We start from the raw sequence: 12,186 nt of genomic DNA on the forward strand, positions 1-12,186 counted from the left end.
GGTGTGGTCTGTGACATTGATGTTGAATATGGCTTCAAGTTAGAATGCCCCTGGAAAGACCAATGAGCGTTGAAAACATTGTAACTTGAGGGACCACTGAACAGTTATTATTCTTTACTCTAGATGATAGGTGACTTATAAAAGAGTGACAAAGTTGAACTTTTTGTTTTAGAATTTTGGAAAAATCAGCAATTTTGTAATAACTTTGATGACTCCCTTTTCTAATCATCATAGACCAGGATTCTTCAGGCTTTGTTTCGGCGGATGGTTTTTCTGTCCGTGTGCTATGTATCTCACAGACTGAACCTTGAACCATAGGCTATACCCATGAGTGCTTTTCACATGGACCACATAGCTATATGCTTACCAGGCAGAACCTAATCGGCTACACGTTAAAGTCTCCTCTTGTCTGTGACTGACATCGGAGTCCCTGTGCAAACCCATTTGTTAGAAGACTGTAAATCATGCCAGCCTGGCATCAGCACAACACAAAGTAGCAGCAGTCATTTTTATCAGTCCGTGAGCAATAATTAATTTTTTACCTTCTCATGCCTTTTGCGCAGCTGATGCTTCTGCAGAGCGTATTGTTCTATCACCTGATGTCGAAAGAGTTGATATTTCTCCTGTAGGTGTCGCTCTTCGAGCCTGAGAAGCACTGAATCACGAGCTGCGGAAAAAACACATTTAGAGTACATGCACATGAGGGATTTAAAAGTTGTGCCCGAGATTTGTGGGCACAACTTGCATCAGACAGCACTAAGCCATCCCGTCTGTGTGCTGAGCCCTGCACATTGTCATGTGCTATCCTCATCCGAAAATTACACAGGGACAGGACATGCTGTGTTTTTTGTTTATTTTTACTTGGACTATCCATTCCTGTAAAAAAAAAAAAAAAAAAAAGTCCATGTGCATACACCCCTTCAAATTAAGGGGTGCTGTTCCTGTCTGATTCTTGGACAGAAAAATTGTCATTTGCAAATACCCTTATCGATGCATTCAACATATAGAGTTAAAGGGGTAAATACACTCAAACATTGTAACATGAGGTCTCAACGGACGCCTTGTGAAGCTCCAGCTATGCATAAAGAAGCTGATTGTTTAGACGCTCCTATACTGTATGAATTGACTCTCAAAAGCATCTAAATGAGAACCAAGCCCATTTTCCAGAACCAAGGTCCTTCCACTATTGGAGCCCAGATTTTGACACATCTTGTACTCTATTTAATCCTATATGTAGCCACTAGAGAAGAGGCTCTCTGGCCTCACTAGCGGGCACTTACCACTCTTGAGGCTGTGGATTTTGCAGAGGTTTTCTTTCTCTATGCTCAAGACCTTCTTCTTATGTTCATTTACTACTTTCTGTAACGCCGAGTTCAGCTCCTGCTGTTGCTCTAGAAGAAATTTCTCCTGTAATGAGAGGAACCTTTCTGTAGTGCAATGCATGTTTTATTGAAGAGGGTCAGTAAGAAACTGAGAGTAATGCTTATAATCTGCTTCTCATTATGCATCCACTACGGTGTGTTTTATCCATGTTCTATGTTAATACTTTACCGGTGGGTAGCGCTAGAGAGACAATTCTCTTTAGCATATTTGTTTCCCAGGGGCCATTGCCTGTAAGGCCCAATGTCCAGGGCATGTGTGGATTTTCAATGTGGATATCCGCAGCGGGTCATCTTAAAAGTTTTTTATTTTTTTTCAATGGCTTGCGGATGATCGCGGATCCTGTGTTTTCATCTCCCATAGAGATGAATGGAGCAACATCCGCACGGGATTCGCGATAAAATGGAGCATTCTGCAATTTTTTTAGATCCGCACAGGGCATCCGCAAAGCACCTAGAAATCAAATCCGCAGGGTTTAATTCAGCTGCGGAAGCTCCATTGTTTCCTATGCAGGGGCCAGAACTTTGGATCTCCCACGTGGATTTAATAAATCAAATCCGCATGTGGACATTGGGCCTAAGACTCCCAACATCAGTGGATCTCCACAAGGAGAAACTGTACCCTCTAAGATCTATGTCTACATAAGAAAGGATCCTAGTGCAGAAGAGTACGGAAACCTTTCTGAAATTTGCAGGTAAGACATAGACTAAAAATAACATGGGAAGCAGGTGTGACTGTTTCAATGGTTCCGTTTAAAAGTCCTCTTTATTCCTCCCAGAGGACAGAAAATGCAGACAACTTTTCGACTTGCAAGTTAACAGCGTGCGTATGTTCTGTATAGATGGAGGATGGGCCCTCGGAATTAACGGTTCGCCCTAAGGAACTACAGTCCAATACTGTTGCAGTAGAAAAGGAAGAGCTGTATAAATCCATATGCAGGAAGCACCCCCTAGTGGTGGCTTTCTGCAGCCAGAGTTGTAAATTTAAAGCAGCTGTATCCAACCTTTTGGTATCCTTGGGCCACATTGGAAGAAGAATCCTCATAGAATGGTAGAGTTGGAAGGGACCTCCAGGGTCATCGGGTCCAACCCCCTGCTCAAAGCAGGATCAATAATCCTCCCAGACAGAAGTCTGTCCAGCCCACAACTCACCAAACAATTCCCACCAAGCAATATGAATTCTAGTCTGGAGTCGGTGCCTTTTTCTGTATGCAAGCCTGGACACACAAACCTGTCCGGGTTCACATGCACTTCGGGCCATGGGCCTGTTTCTGACACCAGGGAAAGGGCATACCGTGTCAGCTGACCAAGATGAGACCACTGTCTCTTGCTCTCACCTTGATACTGGATTCGAGAGGACAGCAAGGAGAATCACCGCCACACGCTGTCAGCGAGTAAGACAGTCACAGAGCTGCAAGTGCCACTTGCTGCCCATCATTTATATGGCCTGTCTGTGAGCAGAAGCTCATAGCCTGCCGCTGCCATGTATCAGCTGCGGCCTTGCCTCCTACAGCTTCAACCTGCATGCCCTCCCCCTCAACTTTTGGCCACATTCATAGCCATCCTAGAACACATGCGGGCCATGGGTTGGACACTCCTGATTTAAAGGGATTTTCTAGAACTAAGCTATTGATGATCAGGTTGGGTCATCAATAGTTGATTGACAGGCATCTGCCGCTTGGGATCCCCGACGATCAGCTGATTTGAAGTGACAGCGGTGCTTGAGTGAGCCCCAATGTTACCATTCCATACCAGGCACAGCGAAGTGCATTCTATAGTGGCTGTGGTTAAAATTGCAGCTCAATCCCATTCACTTGAACAATGGTTACGACCCTTATGCTCCACTGGTCAGGCATGCTCAGTAATGACAACACAGTTTTTACAGTCGTGAATGTACACTCATCAGTAAATGGCAATCCCCGAACGGTAAGAAGAGGAACCATTCACTTCTATTGTGAAACGGACAGCTCTTTGTTATCTGTTTTACATGGTTCCCATTTGTTTCTACTTTTATTTGGAGTATAGTCTAGCTTAGTCAACGATGTTGTTCTGTACTCCAAGTAAAGTTGAAACAAATGTAAATCTTATAAAACAGACTCCCAACAAGTGTCCGTTTCACAATAGAAGTGAATGGTTCCTTTTCTTTGCGGGGATTCCGTCACTGCGCTGTTTTCAGCAGCTGTCATGAGCGGAGTCCCAGATTGTTACACTGTGAATGTTCCCTTAGTTTTTACATCTATGGTAGCTTTATATACAGTATATAATGTAAGGGGTGGAAATTCCAGCTGAATGTGTATGACAAGAGATCCATGGTGCCATGAAAAAGAACTGAAATTGACAACACGAATAAACTTATGGATTTTGCCTTCCTGTGCTGGAATTTCCTTCTCTTATCCTGATTGCTACCATTGAAGCCAGCATCCATCCAACCACAAAACTAATGCTCCTTATATACTGGCAATTATCGGCTTGAACGGTCCTCCAAATGCTCCTTCCCCCCACAATCAGGCTATGTGAATGGACCAAAGATCAGCCAACAAACAAGCACTCGCTCATTGGCCGATCAGCTCGCCTACTAGTCGGCGGTACATCTTGCATTGTGAACAGGGAGATGTACAGCTGGCCTATGGGGATGAATGATGGAAGTAGTAATTTTTTGTTTTCATAACCTGCTTCTCAACCCGTGTAAAAAACGTGTGTTGATTGGCGCTTGTCATGACCCTTTGACATGGGCCAAATTCTTGCCCCAATCTAACGAACACCGGTTGACATGCATATCGAACAGTGCTCATTTAATTCTCTTTTACATGGGCTGGGAATTGGCTCATGGGACGAATGTTTGTTACTATGACTGTTTGTCCCGATAGGCCGGCTGTACAGTTCCCTGTTCACATGGGGAGAAGTACCGCCAATCAGCCGATGAATGAATGAGTATTTGCTTGTCAGCTAATCATTAGTTCTTTACATAGCTTGATATTTGGGCGAACCCTCGGATCTGTGTAAAAGGATCATTACATTTACAAGGGCCAAGTTTTTGGCCAAAAGGTCCATAGTATGGTATTGGATTCCATTCATGTTTGAACATATGGGCTGGATGAGTATAGTTTCTTGCATCTAAAATTGATATAATATTAGATATACAGGTTATGAAGAGATGTAGAAAAGCTGAATTTATTACCTATTTGTTCTGTACATCATCATAGTTGGGGATAAATATGAGAGATGTAGAAGAGCTCAACTACAGGGGTTGTACTAGGATCACAAATTATCTCCTACCCCACGATAGAGAAAACCTTGCTGATTGCTGGGGTCTCACTGCTGAGACCCCCACCAATACCAAGATGCGTTGTCCTGTGCCCACTTCACTGTTGGCTTACTGCACCCCCTGCAGTGAAGAAAAGAATAAATGGAGTGATGGTTGCCTGTGTGCTGCAGCTCTCTTCACTTTCAAGGGGGACTGCCTGAGATCCGTGTCTTTCCATAAGCTCCATTTATTCTGACTTCACTGTGGACCCCCAGTGGGACATAGGACCCCCGTTCGAGACTGATAGGAGTCTCTGACCTCAAACTATTTAACTGCATATGGCCTTAATTATCTGATGGCGGCCATGGACACAGGGTAAACTTGGCAAAAAGAGACAGCTCCTTGGGGCAGATGTATCCAGACTGGTGCAACGAAAAGTGCAGCAGTTGCCCAGAGAAAACCAATCACAGTCACCCTTGCATCTCCATAAGCTTTCTGAAAGTTGAGAGCTGCGATCTGTTTGTTTGCTGCGGAGCAAATGCTTCATTTTTAATTTGCACCAGTTTTGATAAATCTCCCATTGACTTGATACAGTACAAAAAAGGAAGTATGTACCTCCAACTTTGTGACAACAATTTATAGAAGTCCTTTCCATGTTTTGGAGTGACAAGTCCCTGTGTGGAAAAGCAGGATTGACAAAAAGCCCCGACCCAATAAATACATTTTTCATCCTTCTGAGTGCCAACAGTGATCCTGTCCTTATCATACAACCTTAGAGGTCAAGCTCACTAATGTTCTTGTGCCTAAATATCTGTGGATCTCCAGGTTCTGTCTCCAATTACAGATGGGGGCCAATATGCGATGTGATGTTGGATATCCACATATTTTGGGCAAGTACTGCACCTTCCCCAGCCTAAATCCCTATTGCACATATTATGATGGTTTACGGATGAACCCATTCCTCACCACCCCGCCCAATCTCTCTTCCTGCCTTATCATTCCTTACCACTGATTTTCCCAGTAGTATGGCATAGGAGATTTATGCATAATAAATCACAGTGCAACCCCATCTTCAAAGAATCATGTAACAGCATGAAGGGAAAGCCTGAACCATGTCAATTAATATTCAGATATTTTATACTTCTAATACATTGACACATTTTCTTCTTCTCTCCATATGGTGCCTTCTGGGAAGTTGACATTATCCACCCACACCCCTTTCTAACAGCCAATTTGTATTATACTCTACAAGAGTTGACTGACGTGAATTGACAGATAGCGTGTATCAACGCCTCGTGATCTTAAACTACTACACGAAAGTATAATATATGTCATTATTTAGTTTTAAGCTATGGCCGAGTAGATAAAGCTCATTTACTTACCTCTTGCCTTTTGTCCCTCAACTCGAGTTTCTTCTTGTTCCTCTCTTTCTGGTGCTGAGCCTTGATACGAAGGGCATCTTGCTGCAGGCGGTTGGTGTGCTCCTGCTCTCTTCTTACTCGTCCCTGTTCCATCTGTCTTTCGAAGGCCTCGATCTCTCGCTCATAATACTGCTTTTTACTCTGAAAAACATAGAAGAACCTCGACGTGGATACATGCTAGGTCAAGCCTTGATGAAAGAACATCTATAATGTATCCTGAGCAATTTGTCCCTAGCAAATAGGACATGCATTAGACATTAACATTGCAAGCATGTATCCCTTGTCATCCATATTAGATCTCTGCTGCTATCAATAAGTAATAGAGGCGATGCCGGGGAACAGTAGATGCATGGCCTCCAGTAGAAGGTGCATGTCAACAGTTTGTGCTTGTCCTCCGGAGTGACCCAGCCCACCCCACCCCACAGCTTTGTCTTGTCACCCCACTTACTATAATCTCCTGTTCAATGTGTCGGAACATGATCTCCCTCTCTCTTTGCATTCGCTGCTCCAGCTGGCTCTGTGCTTTCATCTCTTCCTTCTGCAGCACTCTCAGCTGCTGTAGCTCCTGGCGCCTGCGGAATACATTAACGAGAACAGTTCATGTGCTGGGTTAACATTCTGCTGCCAACTAGTGCAGAAATGCTACAGGCTGGCATCAGGCAGCATGTGATGAGCTGCAATCAGACAATACCTATAGATCTACAGGTTCGACGCGTCTAATCGTGATGAGCGTGTACCCCTACACAGTGGAAGCAGCCATTTTGTGGACTAAACCAATTTTTTTTCCCGACAAGTGCAGATTAATAATTCCCTTGGAAACGTTACCGTTAAAGGAAACATCTGTGACGTCATTAGTTTCTAAAGAATTTATAGACTGCAATCTCATGAATATTCATTTAGCCGACGGCTTTACTATTTAATTGCCAAGTGCATTAAACAATGCACCTGTCGCTTACATACAATGAAGTCAGCCATTTTATGGTCCGGAACACTATAAAAAAAAATGCTATATGTCATTTCATTATTAAATGTTGATTTGTTAATATAAATGGCCATCTTGGGAATTTTTAACTTTAGTGTGAAGGCAGGAAGGGAGGCATCAATTTACATATATATGAATGACCAATTCAGTGGACGAAGTGGAAAAACGTATCTTCTTAAGTTCAAGTTTACCCTTAAGGATAGCAGGGCATCCTCCGTCATCACAACCGGAGGGGGAGTACAAATACATTCTCTTACTGAATTGTTCTTGAAGGTCAACTGAAAGGCAGAGGCTTTTTTTCATGGAAAATGGTTTTAGTAGAAATAGCAGAGGGCTTGAAAAAAGGTTTGGATGATATGGAGGAATAGCGAAAACAACTTAAAGCGACCCTGGGCAAACAAAATGGCCGCATCGCTTCTCTGACTACATGTAAGCATGGGTAGTCTAAGATATTGCATGCTACTCTTATTGGCCAGCGCTGCTCATATGGGCAGCAGTGACCAATCAAAGCAGGTGTAGTGTCTTAGACTAATGATGCATGCTCATACACAGTGTGCCTCAAGTAGAGAAGCGGCGCGGCCGTTTTTGTCTGTCTAGGAGCGGAGGGTGGCATGCTTTAAAGGGGTTATCCGAAATGTGGAAAACAACTAAAACCCCTGTAAGGACGGTTTTGTGCGTTGCAAGACCTCTGCTATTTCTGCAGGAGCGCAGCAAAGGTTCCCATAGAAGTCTGTAGGAGGTGCGCAAATGCACAATGCGCTGACCAATTCGGCTGGAAAAAGAACACATCTAGACCTTATTAGGCTAATTGGCCATTTAAATGGGCTCTTCTTTGTCTGTGCGCAAAAAGTACATTCCAATGGGCCGATGCACAAGCAAATGCACCAAAGTGTGCGCATTTGTGCATATGGTTGTGGAAGGAGCCCCTAATCAACATTGTTTGCAAAGGTACACTGGTCACTTTATTAGACACACCGACTCTTTCATGATTGGAGCTTTCTTGTATGGAAATTAGACAAGAGTACAGCATAAAATAAAAGGAGCAAGTTTTCTATTGGTCAGTTTCAGTGTGAATACACATTAGTAAGGGAAAATTGAGTGATCTGAGCAACAAGGTCTGGTCATCGGGGCTAGTATTTCATACACTGACAAACTTGTGGGGGTTTTCTTATGCAATCATGTTGAGAATATACTGAGAATGGAGCGATTAAGGAAAAATATTCAGCAAAAGGGGATCCTGTGGGAGTAAACAACTCGCCAAAGAAAGGGGTCAGAGGAGGATGTCAAGAATCATTCTTATGAACTGTTGATGCACAGTCAAGCAAACTGCAGCCAAATACAACACTGGTGCTCCAACTAATGTGCCTGAATGCACAGCTTGTCATTCCTTAGCATGGATGGGCTATAACAGTTCCAGTCTCATTGCTGTCTAAGATTACATGCACATGTAGTGGAATTTGGTGCGGATCCACTCCAAAATTCGCAACATATTTAGTGCTGCAAATTTTGGTGCTTTTACCAAAAACCACATCAAAATCAGCTCCATTTGGGTTGGGTATTGAAGTGGAAGGTGGTGAATATCTGTAGCAGATTTCACCCTTTCAACTGAAGAGGTGAAGTCTGCTGTGGATCTGCATCAAAAGCTGTACAAGTGGTGCACATTTTGATGCAGATTTTCTGCTGTGGAAATTTTGCACCAATTCTGCTACATGTGAACGTACCTTAAGAGAAACCGAAAGACAAGACTCCAGTGGCACATAACGTAGAACACTGAGCAGTGGAAAAACATTGTCTGCTCAGATGAATGCAGATTTCTGTTGCATCAATCTGATTGGAGATTCAGAATTTAGCGCAAGTAGCATGAGTCGATGAACCCTTCCTGTCAGCTGTTCAGAACATGTCAGCACCTCCATCTTATTTGGAGCCACTGCAAGAAGCTTCCTGTCCACATGTGCCAGTGGAATTTATGTCACAAAGAATTGCTGTGCTTCTGAAGGCCAAAGGAGGGCCAACCCACTACTAGATGGGGGTCACTAATAAAGTGGCCATTCAGTGTATATTCTACAACTAAAACCCACAGAGAAATGAGATATTACATGGTTACTATTTAAATGAATGCACAATCGTGTAATGCATAATCATGCCAAGCCTACCAGCATGTGTTACACTCTTTGTAGCAGCTCTCCGTCGTAATTTATGATATGAATTCCAAGTCGGGACCCCTTTATGATGTTTATCAAAATACTAATGACCACCTGTCTGTGAGTTACATGTGATGATGTCACCATTGTGTGATCAGTCATGGGGGCTCTGAGCGCCCTGATCACATGACTGTGACATCATCACAGGTCCTAAAACATGCAGAGCCTGACGCATATATCTTTAATACTCCCCAAATCCACACCATTCCCAACCTGATTGGTTGTTTGGATTTACTCATTGCCGGTGATTGGTTATTTGAGTTGTCTGATTCACGGTGATTGGTTATTTGGTTTGGCTGATTCACGGTGATTGGTTGTTTAGGTTGGCTCGTGTAGACGTGGGAAGTAAAAGGCTAATATGCGAGCCGCATATTAACCTTTTACTCCCCACATCTACAAGAGCCAACCTAAACAATCAATCACCATGAATCAGCCAAACCAAATAACCAATCACTGTGAATCAGCCAACTCAAATAACCAATCACTGTGAATCAGCCAACCCAAATAACCAATCACCAGGAATGAGTAAATTCAAACAACCAATCAGGTTGCAAATGGTGCAGATTTAGGGAGTAATATAGATATATGCATCCTGTAAGCACAAGGCTTCTGAACAACTCTGCTGGTTTAGGACCTGGGATGATGTCACTGTCATGTGATCAGGGGCAGAGCTCAGAGCCCTGGTGATTGATCACATGACGGTGACATTATCACAGCTCCTGTAAGCACATGGCTGCTGTCCGTCTCTTTTGGTTTAGGACCTGTGACCTCCAATCCATTTCACTACATTATACTAGTAAGTGGCGCATTGCGCCACCAGATACAATGGTGCTAGTATATTGTACTATGGCACTTGGAAAGGAGTTGTTTTGATGGTTAGGACAGTTTAGACCATAGTTTGTAAGGATATATTGCCTTCTAGATCATTCAGGGTTACTTCATGTTTTTTTTGTAGTTTTCTGGTTGAACTTGATGGACATGTGGGTTTTCTTTCAAGAAAACTAAGTAACTAGAAATTGAAAAACTGCATTCACATTAATATATTAGCTTAGTATGTAAAACATCTTCTTGCTTTGTTCATATGTGACAGAATTTATTAAGTGCTAAAAAGTATATGAGCGCTACAAAACGCAAAGGAAATACACAGAGATCTCAGATTGTAGACAAGAACAAGAGACAACTGAGAATGCTGACCACACTACGTTCTATCCTCTTTTATCTGAATATCTGCTTAGTACAAAAATTAGCATATTTATCAATGTTAGCCCAAATCATACATAGGAAGTCGCACACTTCTGCCATTCTTACCTAACTGTACGTTCTTTGATATCTTTATTGCTTGGCTGAGGTTTGCGTTTACATGAGGATACTTCTTTTCCATCCACTATGAATCTTCTGGTGATACGAACAGTTCTTTGGGTTTCCAGAGAACCAATGTCCTCGTCATCTGCTTTTGAATCTTCACATTGTACCTTGTAAAGGGGAGTTCACTGAGGTACGTTATCCCATATATAAAAGTTTGTAGATGCTAGATAGAAGTCATACATATTTATCAAGGTACCATAAACGTAAAAAAAAACCTAGCTTAGGGATGTTAAAAAACATCTAATAACATTCTTTGGCGCTGGTTGCAGTGGAGTAGCACTAGTCATGATTGGGATAGGGTGAGAGTTTTTACTGGGAATCCTCTCCTCGAATTCCCCTTACAAAAGACCACAAGGCAGGTTTGATCATTGATACCCCTACTTTCCATATTGCCCTCCATCCCCTAGCCAGATACCTGGAGGACATTATATCCTTCAAGGTAAATCTATTGGTAATTTCAGTAGCCAAAGCTTCCCTCTTTTGCAGATGATTTAATTATTTTCAGGTGACTATATTATCTACCTACAATGATATAAGCTATTACTGTGTTTGAGGCATATTCCAGTAAATGACTCAAAATGCGTAGCTCTCAAAGTAATCTTTAGAAATTACACCCAGTATAGATGGAAGTCCTTGTGTGTTGAAAGGGGTATTTCGGCAATGGAATAGGTGAAAACTGGTAGATTGGTATGGGTCTGACCACAGGGACCCTCAACAATCTCAAGAATTGTGTCCCCATATTTTACAGTTCAAGTTACAGTCTCCCATTTCTGTAGGTTAGTGAGGAATGGAGCCACTGGTAGCTCATGCACAGCAGTGGCTCCATTTCTCTCAATAGTGCCAATGGCGAAGACAGATATCCAGGCACTGTGCTTGGCCATCTATCTGCCCCGTTGAAATCAATGGAATGTAGGGTCCCCATTCTCAAGATCAGTGGGGGTCCTAGCGGTCAGACCCCCACTGATCTATCAGTTTTCACCCATCCAGTGGATGGGTGAAAACTGAAAAAAAAAATTCCTTTGCCAGAATACCCCATTGAAGTTGATAGGAATATCACTTAAAGGGCTTATTTAGACAGGTGTATATCAGTCGGGTTTTCACGCCTGGCTGATATACGCTGCCCCTCTCTGCAAGGGGAGGAGGCAGTACTGGATGTGAGCTAGTGCACTGAGCACCCGCCCTCTCTCTGCCCCTCACCACTGTTTGCAATAGGAGAGATGGGGCGGAGCTAAGCTCCGCCCCCTCCCATTGCAAACAGTGGCGAGGGGCAGAGAGAGGGCAGGTACTCAGTGCACTAGCTCCTGTCCCGTCCCACCTCTTCCCCTTGCAGAGAAGGGCAGCGTATATCATCTGGGCGTGAAATCTGACTGATATATGCCCATCTGAATAAGCCCAAAGGCTGTGAAAATATTTGTGCATGAAAAATTGGTACATGCATATCTCACTGCAGAAAAAATTATGCACTTATCTGCTTTTTGCATTTTATTTTTCATCTCATGCATTTAGAAAGCCTCATACCTGGTTTGCAGCCTCTCCTACATTCAAGTTTTTGGCTCTGGGTTGTTCCCAGCACTAATCAGCTGGTCTCTCTCAT

General features: G+C 43.1%; 1 protein-coding gene across 2 annotated transcripts in view; it reads right to left on the reverse strand.

Annotated features, from left to right (window-relative positions):
• Positions 1-12,186, reverse strand: part of LOC136612618 (STE20-like serine/threonine-protein kinase) — a 47,695-nt gene that overhangs the window by 10,300 nt on the left and 25,209 nt on the right. For both annotated transcript variants that reach the window (XM_066593091.1, XM_066593090.1), the window contains exons 10-14: positions 10,536-10,699; positions 6,493-6,616; positions 6,006-6,185; positions 1,281-1,407; positions 543-667 (exon numbers count right to left, since the gene is read on the reverse strand). In XM_066593091.1, coding sequence (XP_066449188.1) covers positions 543-667; positions 1,281-1,407; positions 6,006-6,185; positions 6,493-6,616; positions 10,536-10,699 — 720 coding nt within the window. The remainder of the gene's footprint in view (positions 1-542; positions 668-1,280; positions 1,408-6,005; positions 6,186-6,492; positions 6,617-10,535; positions 10,700-12,186) is intronic.

The sequence above is a fragment of the Eleutherodactylus coqui genome, chromosome 2 (assembly GCF_035609145.1).
Source record: "Eleutherodactylus coqui strain aEleCoq1 chromosome 2, aEleCoq1.hap1, whole genome shotgun sequence".
NCBI classification, from domain to species: Eukaryota; Metazoa; Chordata; class Amphibia; order Anura; family Eleutherodactylidae; genus Eleutherodactylus; species Eleutherodactylus coqui.